This window comes from Podarcis tiliguerta (assembly GCF_965153285.1).
Source record: "Podarcis tiliguerta genome assembly, chromosome: 14".
NCBI lineage: Eukaryota > Metazoa > Chordata > Lepidosauria > Squamata > Lacertidae > Podarcis > Podarcis tiliguerta.
The window spans coordinates 22419706-22434734 of record NC_139547.1 but is presented as its reverse complement, the minus strand read 5'-3'; the positions used below and the strand labels follow the sequence as shown (position 1 = coordinate 22434734).

Below are 15029 nucleotides of genomic sequence, written 5' to 3'. Positions count from 1 at the left end.
ACCACAAAGTAACTATAACATTTTCAAGGAAAGGTAGAAAAATGTATCTACCTAATTTCTTATGTTATAACAAAACCACAGCAATAACAACTAGCTCAAAATGGTCTCTTCTTAGATTTCTGCATAAGCAAAGAATTGAGAATTTCCAAATTGGCAAAACAAACCTGAGAGCTATTTCCTTCAAACGTGCTCCACTGACTAAAATCCCTTTGGTTTTTAAAATTTTCAACCTTGCAACTGAGATACATTGCACATTAAATAATTTGTCCACTATCGTACATTCAAAGTCTTTGATTATGGACATTTTCTAAACAAAGTAAATGTTTTTGCAAGAAATGGAATATATATTTTATATCTATTTAACTAATTTAACAGATCTGTTAAAGATTAGTGGAGAAGTCAGGTGGAGGAGAGATTTAGGCAGTGAGAGCAGGGGCAAGTGTTAAAGACTCCCCCAATCTGCCGAAACTGCTCTGTTCCCAACTGTTCTGAGTGAAAACTTTATCTAAGAGGGTTATTGGGTCACCTTTACACCCATTTTCCTGCCACTACAAAATGCCATTCAGCAGGATAGGCTTCAAAATTACTTCCTGGCCTTCTCAAGCTACCTTCTTAAGGCCTAATATTTCCTAGGAATATTAGCCAGAATGGTGGGTAAAAGGTAAAGTTAAAGGACCACTGTATAGTAAAAGCTATGGTTTTCCCAGTAGTGATGTATGGAAGTGAGAGCTGGACCATAAAGAAGGCTGATCGCCGAAGAATTGATGCTTTTGAATTATGGCGCTGGAGGAGACTCTTGAGAGTCCCATGGACTGCAAGAAGATCCAACCTATCCATTCTGAAGGAAATCAGCCCTGAGTGCTCACTGGAAGGACAGATCTTGAAGCTGGGGCTCCAATACTTTGGCTACCTCATGAGAAGAGAAGACTCCCTGGAAGAGACCCTGATGTTGGGAAAGATTGAGGGCACAAGGAGAAGGGGACGACAGAGGACGAGATGGACAGTGTTCTCAAATAGTGGATGGTGTTGTCGAAGCTACCAGAATGAGTTTGACCAAACTGCGGGAGGTAGTGGAAGACAGGAGTGCCTGGCGTGCTCTGGTCCATGGGGTCACGAAGAGTTGGATATGACTAAACGACTAAACAACAACAAAAGGACACCTGACCGTTAAGTCCTGTCGCGAACGACTCTGGGGTTGTGGCGCTCATCTCACTTTACTGGCCTAGGGAGCTGACGTTTGTCTGCAGACAGTTTTTCCGGGTCATGCGGCCAGCATGACTAAGCTACTTCTGACAAAACCAGAGCAGCGCACGGAAATGCCATTTACCTTCCTGCTGGAGCAGTACCTATTTACCTACTTGCACTTTGATGTGCTTTTGAACTGCTAGGTTGGCAGGAGCTGGGACCGAACAACGGGAGCTCACCCTGTCGCGGGGATTCGAACCGCTGACCTTCTGATTGGCAAGCCCTAGGCTCAGTGGTTTAGACCACAGCACCACCTGTGCTCCATAGAATGGTGGGTAGTGAACCTCAAAATAAGGGAGGCCATATTAACAACGTCTGTGTTTGAGACTATGAGCGCAAGCATACTGGAGTATAGAATACTAGAGTAATCACAAACTGAGCAATACAACAGCGGTTAATTTCCACTGCAAAGCATAAGTCAGCACTTTGTACTAAAGAAACCGTGGGGTGGGTGAGTGGATATAAGAGAGGTACACCAGCCCTCCTAGAAGTATGTCAAACAACCATATTAGGCAAAGGGGATCCACTCCACATTAGGAACAAAATGAGACATCATTATTATTTAATGCGCTAATAAGATATTTTTAAATAGAGGAATGCTTTGCAGGATTAATACCAATCTTATTTTTAAAGTCTTTATGCACAGATTTAAGTTCTGGGTATGTGTTCCATAAACAGCAAAATGTGTGGCATTCCATCTATGAAGCTGAAAAGCACCCTGTATTCTATCCCAGTAATGCCTGAATTATGGATACAGCATTTTGTTTGTCCCTCCTGTAAACATGTTGGCAACATAAATCTCTTAACCTTTCAAAATCTCTTAGCAAGTACAGTATTCTTCATAGTGGTTCATGTGAACTTGTGTGATGATGATCAATATATAGAAATACAAAAAGCACAGAAATATCACAGGGCAAAATCTTTAGCTAAATATTCTTGCACCCAACATACAGGCAGTATAGAATCATAGTATAGAATCACAGAATTGTAGAGTTGGTAGCGACCCTGAGGATCATCTAGTTCAACTCCCCGAAATGAAGGAATATGCAGCTGTCCCATACAGGAATCGAACCAGCAATAATGTTATTCATGTTCTGTTTAACCCAGCAGAAAATATAGTGTCATAAGTTTAATTTACTTTCAAATCTGGGTATTTAACTTTTCAGTAGGCGAGATGGAGCTGCATTTGCCGTTCAACTTCTTCAGCATGTCTGTTTCTCAAAATGTAAGATGAGATACAGACACGTGCCACTCTTCTTTCTAAAATATTTTGAACTGCAAAAGCAGATCTCATAAATATTCTGTTTCCATAAGCCCAAAGTGTTTTTATACATGACAAAACAACTCTTGCTGTTGTCTCACAGAGTGATGAGAGAGAAGTAAAAAAAAATCCAAAAGTTGGGGGTGGGATAAAATTTGCCAATTTCCTTTTTCTACTTAGATACTGTTTTCTGCAACTGCCTGGGTTATGGAGTGTCTCTTTCAACAGCTCTGTAACTGGAGATTCCAAAATTCCAAGGAGAACTTTGTAGCCAATTTAAATTGCTGGATTACATTTAAAACAGCTATTCATCCACAGCTACGTGTTAAGAGAATATTGAGCCAGAAAAGCTACAATAAACCAGTTTGAATCTATTTAAAACAGAACAAACCTATATGACCGTCACCAACAAAGGGGGGAAATGAGAGTAATAAAATATGAGGGGTTCTCTGCAACCGCAGAAAAGATACAGTGCAACCATCCAGAGAGTATATTTAGAAGAAGAGGCCTCTTGCATTTGAGAGATTCCAGACATTCTAGCCGTTGCATTTCTGCAGAGCTGAGAGGGACTGCCATCTTAAATAACCCAAGCTGGTAAACAAGGTCATGACATCACATAGGCTGATTCTACAGCAACAATGTCAACAAAGGTCTCAAACCAGCAGGTTGCCGCCTCAGGTCTTTTACATGCAGTAATTAGCTACATTCACACCAAAAGTAAAATATTTCTGTTGAATCTAAAGGAAATAACATACATAGTTTATGTCCCTGTCTAGGAATCTTCTGTTAATCATGAAAATACTAGTTTCAGAAAGGAAGAGAGAAAGAGCTCTGTATCTAAGGCACCCAAAAATGTGTCCTTTCTTCAGTTAAAATTAGCACAGAGATCTTAAAAGCAATCAGCCAATTTCCTTTTTCAGATGACTTATTTCTGGACTTGTTTAACTGATTTTAACAACTGCAAACTTAGGCTTTTAGATACAGGAAATCACATCTTCATGACAGAGGTTGGAAGAAGATTCATACGTTTTTTTAAAATATCCTTTATGCTACAATACTTTACAATACCTTCCACCTTCCAGTACAAAAGGACATTTTGTACTTACTGTATCTATCCACCTGCAGAGCATCCTAAGCATCTGCCACAGATCTGCCTAAATTTGGACAATAAAACTGGTTATCTATAAAAAAATTCACTGCCCTAAATTAATTGAGAACTGATATAGCATGCTTGACTTATATTTAGGAAACAAAACTAAGGCTGTAATTCTATACTTGCTTATCTGTAAGTAAGCACCACCAAACTCAATTGAACTTACTTCTGAATAGACATGCATAGGGTTACACTGTTTAAAAGGTATCCCATTTTAATTTGATTGAACTGAATGACTGAATGACAACTCAATAGCATATATTTCACTTGCATTAGATTTTAAAGGAGGAAATGATGGCTCAGAAAATTGTTGGAGGGGATGCGCAGTCAAAGGTACATATTTCCATATGTGGTGGTGTTGTGACATCATCAAACCCTTCTGGAATGCTGTTTTCAAATAAATAAGCTTGATATACAACAAAACAATTGAAATGTCCCCTGCAATAGCACCACTTGCACTTAGGATCCTGTCTGCTCGTGATTATCCTAAAGATGACCTCTTTAGCCTTTCTATTGACTGCTGCTTGTATGGATAGCCAGATGTTGGAAAACCAGTGATGGGCTGAACAATGATTCTTGATATAACAGACTATGCCAGGTGAAAGCAGCAAAGGGCAAATGCTATCCATATTCCTTTTATAGCATGTGGCAACTGTTTATTGAATACATACATAGTTCAGGCTGTGGCAGGAATCCACCCAGCACTCATGGGAAAATGTGGTGTGATCTCTTAGAGTTATCGAATGAAACTTTAACACATAGCATGATAAAAGTCTGTAATTTAATCAGGACAAGTTACTTGTTGTTTACTGTTGTAACAATTGTTTTCTCAATATTTACCTTCTGTACCATGAAAATAAATAAAAACAGTATTTTTTAAAAGAAAGGAAAAAAGAAAATTGTTGGCATAACAATGCTTAGCATGCCATAAAAATTTGGCAGATAAACAAATTTGCTTTCCAAAGATAGTCACGGGAGGGGGGGGGCAATCACAACGTTGATTTTAGATTCGACTTGTATTCAAACTGCCAATCAAACTGCAAGAAATTTTGTGGAATAGGACACATACTAGAGTTAATTACGGTGGCCTCCAAACTCACTTTGCTTGAGATTTAAGATGGATGGAAATGGCATATGTTGACATGATTGCTTAATCACTGCATCATGTAAATCCCACTATAAAACCACAGTTCTGATTAACTGTAGAATAGTTATTTACTGTCTTGAACTAAAATTATGGTCATTCAAACCCACAGGCCTAGATCACCTCATTACTGATTCAGCACAGCCTGAAGCCAGCAGGAAATATTATTATTCCATAACCAAAAGAATTTTGCCTCTACAGTACAACAGGAAAAACACAATGCTTTTATGTAAAATCCTGCAAGTTCAATAAAAAGGCCATCAAGCTGTCCTATATGTATTTTAACCAATCTTCTGTTCCAAACCTCTGCAAGCAAGCCAGATCTCTGTCAAGAACTGACCATAGGTTATTGCACAAACTTAAGTTTATTTGCTTAAAGCTGTTCTTAGTGGAATTTCAAGTCGTAGAAGCTACCAAATCTCCAAATGAAAGGGCCTTTAAGAAAACCTTCAAATTCTCCTAGTGTAGTGGCAGATGTGGGAAACAAAGAGGGCAACTCATCCTTATGATAGGTAAACTGGTAAGACTACAACCCATCAAACTAAATAGTGACAGGTGCCCTGCCCCCTTTTCACTGTTAAATCCTGCCCCCTTTGGGCAATGACCCAAAAGAGAGATTTTGGAAAGAATCCCAAAGCAATCAAAAAAGAGGCAAGATTTGTAGTGAAAAGGGGACACCTGCCACTTTTTAGTATGATGGATGGTACTCCTACTAATCTTCTGCCAGTTACCCACTTATGACTCACATGGCATTTTAAAGGATTTATTTGTAATAAGAATCCCATGTTCCTTGTGTTGTCATTGAGAGATGAGGTTCCAGCCACTCTAAACTCCCTCCTGACCTTCATAACCTTCAGTTACTATATCAACCTACAGCTGACATCAGTGCTGTTAAAGTGATGAATAATCAAATTATTTCCATACTGGGTACATCAATGATATAATTACCCACTTTCAAATAGAGATCATGCCTGTCCCCGAGTAAAGCCTTTACTGGTTCAATCAAGCATGTTTAGGAAGGCTGAAGGAGTTAATGTAGGTTTGCAGAAGTATAAAAATCAGAATGCTAACTATTGAGCAGGGCAGCCTGAAGTGGAAAACTGAGTGGAAGGGGGAATGAAATGCAGTCTTATGTAGTATGCTAAGGCTGACTGGCTGGAACAGTGGATTTTTCAATATTTTGTTGTAGAACCCACTTGTCACATATTACAAAGTATTATCGAAGAGACTCCTCTAATAAAGAACCAATGAAGGAGACTCCTGAACTTTTTAGCAAATAAGATTTGCTGTTAGGAAATATAGCATTTCATGCAAATTATTATTCATCTTCTGGAAAAAATATGGTGTGTAATAAACAGATGTTTTCTGGAGTTTAAAGTTAACCTGGAATTTATCCAGCATTGTAGATTTTACTAGTATTTGAATATTTAAAATCCCTTACTTCCAATTCAAACAGTTTTTTGTAGCTATATTACGTTTAAAAACTACATACCTATCTCACACAATGAAAAAATTCAATAATAATAATAATAATAATAATAATAATAATAATAATAATAATAATTTATTTATACCCCACCCATCTGGCTGGGTTTCCCCAGCCACTCTATTCTATGTGGTAGGAGATTGTTGTATCACATAGAAGAAAATATCTGGATTGATAAATTTTATAAATCTGCTTGCTTGCTAAAGAATTACAAATCTGATGTAATACTAATGTGGTAAGTTTTTAAAAATCTGGAATTAAAAACAAAAAATGAGATTATATTATGAAGCACCTTGTCTTTGTTGGTTGAAGGAATGGATGACATTGGAGAATTCACATATTTAGACTTAGAAGGCCATAATAATATTTTAGGTTGGCACGCTTATTTATGGTATCAAAAGGTGAAAGTACAGAAAGGATTTACGAATCATATAATTAGAAAAAAATGGTATAGAGTGTGTGATAAATACAAAAAAATTATTAGAGGCAAAAAACCACTTTGGCTCTCACTGTTGGAAGCTATAGTGGTAAAGAAAAATAATATGATAGAAGGGTGGACAACATATAGAGATTTATTAAAACAAGGGAGGAGAGCATCAATTGAAATAATTTAAGGAATTATCAGGAAAATTAACAACATGGATACAATATCATCATTTGAACTAAGTATTTAATAAAGATAGGATACGAGGGTTTGGGGAACAAATATCACAACTGGAGAGAGATCTGCTGCAATGTAATGAAAAAGTGTTATCTAAAATTTATAAGATATTATTGGATGGGAGACAAAGGATGAGCAACTAAAATCCTCAATGATACATTGGGCAACAGATATTGGTCATAATATAGATATGGAAGCATGGGAACGATTGTGGAATATGGATATAAAACTTACAACATGCTATGGTTTAAGAGAAAATTATTTGAAAATGTCACATCGATATTACCTACTTAACACCGAGGAAATTGGCAAAAATGTATAAAATGTATAAATCAAAATCAAATAAGTACTGGAAATGTAAAGAAAAAGAAGGTTCTTTTTATCATATGTGGTGGTCTTGTAGTAAGGTTAAAGCTTACTGGGAAATGATATATTTAATGAAAAGATGTTTAAAATAACATTTTTTTAAAAAAACCAGAAGCTTTCATTTGGGAAATTATAGGGATGGAACGATCCAAACTGTATAGAAATTTATTCATTTATGTGACTACAACAGAAAGAATGTTAGTTGCCCAAAAATGGAAAGAAGAAGTCCCAGCAAAAGAAGAATGTACAAAAACTTATGGAATATGCAGAAATGGCAAAACTTACTGGAAAAATAAGAAATCAAGATAACAAACTTGTTATAAAAGAATGGAAATGGTTTATTGAATATTTACAAATAAACTGTAAACATATAAGACCATTGGCAGGATTATTGTAACAACCTGCAGTTTTATAAGGTAGATGAATAGAATAAATGAGTAAAGTTAATTTGGAATATGCAGAAAATTTAAAAAAATAAATTTAAGGAACTGCAGAAAGAGGGGGAAGGAAGTCGAGTTTTGAAATGTTAAAATGATTGTAAAATTATTGAAATGTATAAAACTGAAAATCATAAATAATATAATAATTTTAAAATAAAAATATAAAACTGCATACAACTCGAGAAGGAATTCAAGCTGCAGCAATATCATAGGAAAAATTACTCAAATCTTTGCTTTCCAAAGCTGAAGTAGCAATATGAAGCAGAGCCATCATTATTTTCATCAAAGAGAGGAAGAAGGTCTGAACAGTCACACCTGATTTGAAATAAATCTGATTTATTTATTACAGATGGGAAAATAAGGCTGAAAGAATGCAGTCCTGAATATCATTTGGCAAAAGGGCGGCTCACAAATGAAAGAAAGAAAGAAAAGAAAAATATACTACCAACAATTCTAACAAATAGACCAACTGAGGTTTATGGTGGTATAGTTTTGTGCAACCAACTTTAATTCTGAGGCATCAATCAGAGACAAGTAATTCAATTTTAATGATAAAGCAGAGACATAAAGGTTTCAGTTGTGGGGGTTTGACATATCTCCAAAATATGACTGTATAGAAAACTGGAGGTGGAGGAAAAAAGAATATGTTACTGGTATGCATAAAAAAAAGGAAAGAAAAGTTGTGGGATTAGCAGCTTAATTTCAAAGCAGAAAATTGACTTAGACTTTGCATAAACAATGCTATACCTTTAAGCGTTCTGACTGACAGTCAGGGTTGAAAAACAACCATTCAGTCTGAAAGCAGAGCCTATTAAAAAGCATGATGTTTCTAAACAGCATCTGTTATGTACTAATAAGCATTATTTAAAGGACACAGACCTTTAATTGCTTCCAAACATGCACTTATTCAAAATTGCCACAAGGCAATCTTTACCAAAAGCATCACATGAGCCCACAGGAATCCCAACAATACAATACAAAATATTTTTTAGTTTTAATTTGACTTGAAGTCTCAGAGCGCAACAAATGTATAGAGAGGCACTTTTTGCGAATTGTATGAAAATGTTTGTGAAGCTTCACAAGAATGAATTGCAAATAAGAATTACATCAGAGCTATTTGCCATCTGTTGTCAGCAATGCTGTCTTGCTAAAACTGGTCACCAGACTGCAGTTTTGTAAGTTTAAAAGGCAACCTTTTAAATGTGTAACTAAGCAGAAGGCTCTGTGTGTGCTTGACCTAAAACCTGGAAGTCACTTGGCAAATTCATCACAAAGCATGATAAGGATTTTTCGCATGCTTTTTTATTTAGAATACATAATGTTGCTCGTGTACTATAAAAGCACAGGGGCAATGTTTTAAAATAGATTGTGTTCATGAAGTTTTTTCATACAAATTCTACAAAACTAGAAGATCAAAATACCTTCAATAATATCTGAATTACAGTTGAAAATGTACGTTGTGGATGCTGAAAATGAGTAGGACTAATCTCAATCCAGGTCTCAATATTTAGGGTGGCATTCAACTAAGTTTCACTCGACATACTGTAATGCATAGACCTAACTTACTCATGTTAATTTATTTTAATGTCTCCTCTGAGTAATACTTAGTTGAATACCACCCTTACAATTCACTTGCTGCACAGTTTTGGGATAAAACAAAATCCCATGGGATGTCAAGGAAGGCAAGGGAAATTTATGTGGATGCAAAGGTCACTTCTCATGTCATATTCCTTAAGCACAAATATATTGTTGTTGTTGTTGTTTAGTCGTGTCCGACTCTTCGTGACTCCATGGAGCATGGATCATGGCCATGATCTTAGTTTTTTTGATGTTGAGCTTCAGACAATATTTTGCGCTCTCCTCTTTCACCCACATTAAAAGGTTCTTTAATTCCTCCTCACTTTCTGACATCAAGGTTGTGTCATCTGCATATCTGAGGTTGTTGATATTTCTTCCGGCAATCTTAATTCCGGCTTCGGATTCATCCCGTCCAGCCTTTCGCATGATGAATTCTGCATATAAGTTAAATAAGCAGGGAGACACTATACAGCCTTGTCATGCTCCTTTCCCAATTTTAAACCAATCAGTTATTCCATATCCAGTTCTAACTGTAGCTTCTTGTCCCACATAGAGATTTCCCAGGAGACAGATGAGGTGATCAGGCACTCCCATTTCTTTAAGAACTTGCCATAGTTTACTGTGGTTGACACAGTCAAATGCTTTTGTGTAGTCAATGAAGGAGAAGTAGATTTTTTTTGGAACTCTCTAGCTTTCTCGATAATCCAGCGCATGTTTGCAATTTGGTCTCTGGTTCCTCTGCCCCATTGAAATCCAGCTTGCACTTCTGGGAGTTCTCGGTCCACATACTGCTTAAGCCTGCCTTGTAGAATTTTAAGCATAACCTTGCTAGTGTGTGAGATGAGCGCAACTGTGCGGTAGTTGGAGCATTCTTTGGCACTGCCCTTCTTCGGGATTGGGATGTAGACCGATCTTCTCCAATCCTCTGGCCACTGCTGAGTTTTCCAAACTTGCTGACATATTGAGTGTAGCACCTTAACAGCACTATCTTTTAAAATTTTAAATAGTTCAGCTGGAATATCATCACTTCCACTGGCCTTGTTATTAGCAGTGTTTTCTAAGGTCCATTTGACTTCATTATCCAGGATGTCTGGCTCAAGGTGAGCAACCACATTACCTGGGGTGTACGAGACCTCCATATATTTCTAGTAGAATTCCTCTGTGTATTCTTGCCACCTCTTCTTAATGTCTTCTGCTTCTGTTAGGTCCTTTCCACTCTTGTCCTTTATTATGGTAATCTTTGTACGAAATGTTCCTTTCATATCTCCAATTTTCTTGAACAGGTTTCCGGTTTTTCCCATTCTGTTGTTTCCCTCTATTTCTTTGCATTGCTTGTTTAAGAAGGCCCTCTTGTCTCTCCTTGCTATTTTTTGGAAATCTGCATTCAATTTCCTGTATCTTTCACTATCTCCCTGGCATTTTGCTTGCCTTCTCTCCCCCGCTATTTGTAAGGCCTCATTGGACAGCCACTTTGCTTTCTTGCATTTCCTTTTCATTGGGATGGTTTTCGTTGCTGCCTCCTGTATAATGTTACGAGCCTCCATCCATAGTTCTTCAGGCACTCTGTCCACCAACTCTAAATCCTTAAACCTGTTCCTCACTTCCACTCTGTATTCATAAGGGATTTGATTTAGATTGTGTCTTACTGGCCCAGTGGTTTTTCCTACTTTCTTCAGTTTTGCTATAAGAAGCTGGTGATCTGAGCCACAGTCAGCTCCAGGTCTTGTTTTTGCTGACTGTATAGAGCTTCTCCATCTTTGGCTGCAGAGAATATAATCAATCTGATTTCGATGCTGCCCATCTAGTGATGTCCATGTGTAGAGTCGTCTCTTGTGTTGTTGGAAAAGAGTATTTGTGATAACCAGCTTGTTCTCTTGGCAGAACTCTATTAGCCTTTGCTCAGCTTCGTTTTGAACTCCAAGGCCAAACTTGCCAGTTGTTCCTTTTATCTCTCGACTCCCTACTTTAGCATTCCAATCCCCTATAATGAGAAGAACTTCCTTCTTTGGTGTCATTTCTAGAAGGTGTTGTAAGTCTTCCTGGAATTGGTCAATTTCAGTTTCTTCAGCACCGGTAGTTGGTGCATAAACTTGGGTTACTGTAATGTTAAAAGTTCTGCCTTGGATTCGTATCAAGATCATTCTGTCATTTTTGAGATTGTATCCCAGTACAGCTTTTGCCAAACTGAATTCGCCCATTCCCATCCATTTTAGTTCCCTGATGCCCAGGATGTCAATATTTATTCTTGCCATCTCATTTTTGACCACATCCAGCTTACCAAGATTCATGGTTCTTACACTCCAGGTTCCTATGCAATATTTTTCTTTACAGCATTGGACTTTCCTTTCGCTTCCAGGCATATCCGCAACTGAGGGACCTTTCGGCTTTGGCCCAGCCACTTCATCAGCTCTGAATCTACTTGTACTTGTCCTCCACTCTTCCTCAGTAGCATGTTGGACGCCTTCCGACCTGAGGGGCTCATCTTCCAGCGTCATAACTTTTATATTCCTGTTGTCTTTGTCCATGGAGCTATCTTGGCAGGGATACTGGAGTGGCTTGCCGGTTCCTGCTCCAGGTGGATCACGTTTGGTCAAAACTCTCCACTATGACCTGTCCATCTTGGGTGGCCCTGCACGGCATAGCTCATAGCTTCTCTGAGCTATTCAAGCCCCTTCGCCACAACAAGGTAGTGATCCATGAAGGAGACAAATATATTAACATAAATAATAACATGTGTACCCTTATGGGCAGGGTGAAGGGTACATGACTATACAGTGAACCCATGAGAGATGAGGAAATGAGAAATAAGATGGCAGTACAGGTTAGGGTAGAGAGAAAGGCAATCACACAGAAAGGTCCCAAGAAGACAGAAATAAGCAAAAGAAAAATCAAACAGAAGCCAAGAAATTAAAAGTAGGACCCATGTTAAAGTAGTTAACTGGTAGATTCTACTGGCCAGTTGCCAATCTCCCCTTCTTGGGCAGGGTTCTTAAGCTGGTAGTCACAGACCAGATCCAGACACTTTTGGAGGAAACTGATTTTCTAAATCCATTTCAATTGGGCCCAGTTTTGGCACAGAAACTGTTTTGCTCGCCCTGCATGGTTACCTTTGTTGGGAGAGAAACAGCGGAAATGTGTCCCCATTAATTCTCCTTGACCTCTCAGCAGTTTTACAAACCACCAACCATAGTATCCTTCTGGAGCCCTTCTGGAGCAGCTGTCCAAGTTAGGTGTGGGTAGCACCGCTTTGGAGTGGTTCTGGTCCTACTTGGATGGTCGCTTCCAGAGGGTGATGCTTGGGGAGTGCTCTTTGTCCCCATAGAGCCTTCAATGTGGGGTTACTCAGCATTCAGTTTTATCCCCTACGCCAGTGGTTGTCAATCAGTGTGCTGTGGCACCCTGGGGTGACTAGAGGAACATTCAGGGGAGCCCTGGGTGCCATCATTTCATTAACTTGCAGCCCCCTCCAAAAAAACCACACCAAAAATCCTCCCCAGCTTCTGTAATTAACAGTTCCTTAGTTTTACAGAGAGGGCTTGAGAAATGCAAGAAAACAGCAAAGTAGCTTGATGGGGTGTCTGCCTGGATGTGTGCGTGTTCTTGAAAATAACCCTGAAAGTGGGGGGTGTCTTTCATGTTTCTCTCTCCTACCGTCAACCTCCCTCCCCCTTCTTCTCTACGTCTCCCCCCAGGCAACCCCCTCCTCCTTAACAGGGAGATTATTATGCTTATTACTAATTACCCACTCTTCACCTTAAGATCTCAGGGCAGGTTATAACAGTTTAAAACAAATTACAATCACTAAAAATAAGGCAGGATACCTCAGTCAGTAGACCATGAGACTCTTATAAACTTAGGGTTGTAAGTTTAAGCCCCACTTTGGACAAAAGATTCATGCACTGCAGGTGGTTAGATAAATGACCCTCCCCTCATGATCCCTTACAACTACAATTCTGTGATTCTGCGATATACACCTCAAGTGTCAAAAGCCAGCGTAAAGAGGTCATCAGCATTCACTGAAAGTGGTATAGGTGCCAGGCATCTGTGGGGAGAGTTCCAGACTTTAGGGGCTGCCACAGAGAATGTCCTGTTCCAGACAATCACCAACTGAGACTCTGAGGGCAGAGTAACTACCAAGAGGGCACCCCCTGCTGATCTTAGCACCCAAGAGGCTCTGTAGGAGAGTCTTTCAAATATTTGGGGTCTAAGTTGGGTGTTAAGCTGCAATGTGAGCACTTTCAGTTGGGCCAAGAAATGAACTGGCAACCAGATTACATAATGTGGCTGTTTACTGAGCATTCAATCCAATTTGTTTGCAGGGAGGTTATATGAAGCAACTGTTATCTCACTCTTTCCAGTGCATTTCCCCCCATCACCTTCCTTACCCCACAAAGTCCTGGAAGGGTACCCAATTCACTTTGATTGCAAAACCTGAATTTGTGGTTAGAGAACTGAAAGCCATCCACAAATAGCAGTTTGGAAGTAGCCCCAATGCTAATGGGCCAAAACTTAAAATGGGATCCAGTGGTCTATGAAGGACATTTTGTATCTATGGGGTCAAAAACTACTGGAAGGAGGATCTAGAAGATTCCTACTATAATAGGAGAACATCCAGAGCATTAATACTTCTGTGGGTCACAAAACCTTAAAGAGAAAAGGACTAAGGCCTGGGAGACCAGGGTTCAAAGACTAACTCAGCTATGGTGCCGAAAAGGTGGCCTTTAGCCAGTCGCTGCCTCTCAGTCTAACCTGCACCACAGGATTGTGAAGATAAAATGAAGAGTAGGTGAACTATGCACATCACACCTAGTTTCCTTGGAGGAAAAAATGTTGTAATAAACTATTGCATATATTGACTAAAAATGAGGGAGGGACCCCATTGCCCCGCCTGCCCTGAGGTAAAGATTCTCACATCATAAAATGCTACACTTTGGTGAAGGGAGGTAAGGAATTAGGGGCTTTCAGCATTTACAAGCCGAGAAGCTGGCGGCGGGGGTGAGGAGGAGGCAGGATTTCTGTGCATGAAACAAAAACATATATCTTCACGCAAAGAACCCTGGGAATTGTAGTTTGTTAAGGGGGCTAGGCACTGTAGCGTCCCGGTGTGCGTAAACTATAGTCCCCATGGTTCTTTGCGGAGGAGGGATGGCGTGTTTTCAACCTACGGTTCGGCACGCAGTTGCGGTCTTGATTTCTCAAGCGCGAAAGGAGAGGGAAATGCGCTGTGCTTTTAGTCGCTGCCCTTGTTGCTGTAATCGGATTAAAATATGCACACAACGAAACACACACACACACAACTCTCAAAAAATCAAAACACGAAAAATAAAATACCCCTTTCCCGAAGCTGAAAGCCGTGTGAGAATGAAGCCCCGAGAGAAGCGAGAGCCAGCGCTTCGCAGTCCCTCTTACCCGCACGGCCTGAGGCGGCGCTTCCCGCCCGCTTCTGAGGGGCCACCGCAGCCGCCATCATCACTTCCTCCGGGGCGGCTCTAAAGCCTCCCTGCTGCTCCTCCTCCGCCGGCCCTCAGAGCCGCCCATTGCCAGTCTCTCTCCCTCATGGCTTCTGCCGTTCACACCCACTTCGACCGTCGAAATCTCAGTCAGCTCACGGAGTGCATATAGGTTGCTTTAGCGTTTTCGGCGGGAAGCGGGGGAAATAGCCTCCCGTGAGACAATTGGTATTCTGCACATATCC

At 39.6% G+C, this 15029-nt stretch overlaps 1 protein-coding gene across 7 annotated transcripts in view; it reads right to left on the bottom strand.

Moving 5' to 3' along the window:
- Positions 1-14871, bottom strand: part of LOC310663798 (protein FAM169B-like) — a 96128-nt gene extending 81257 nt beyond the window's left edge. For 5 of the 7 annotated variants that reach the window (XR_014504596.1, XR_014504597.1, XR_014504598.1 and 2 more), the window contains exon 1: positions 14744-14871. Coding sequence is in view for 3 of the 7 variants with exons in the window: in XM_083412211.1 (XP_083268337.1) it covers positions 14744-14804 (61 nt within the window). In the remaining 4 variants the exon portion in view is untranslated. Of the gene's footprint in view, positions 1-12441; positions 12494-14743 lie in introns of those variants that run through there. The other 2 variants (XM_083412214.1, XM_083412213.1) reach the window with 2 other exon arrangements.
- Positions 14872-15029: the final 158 nt, after the last annotated feature.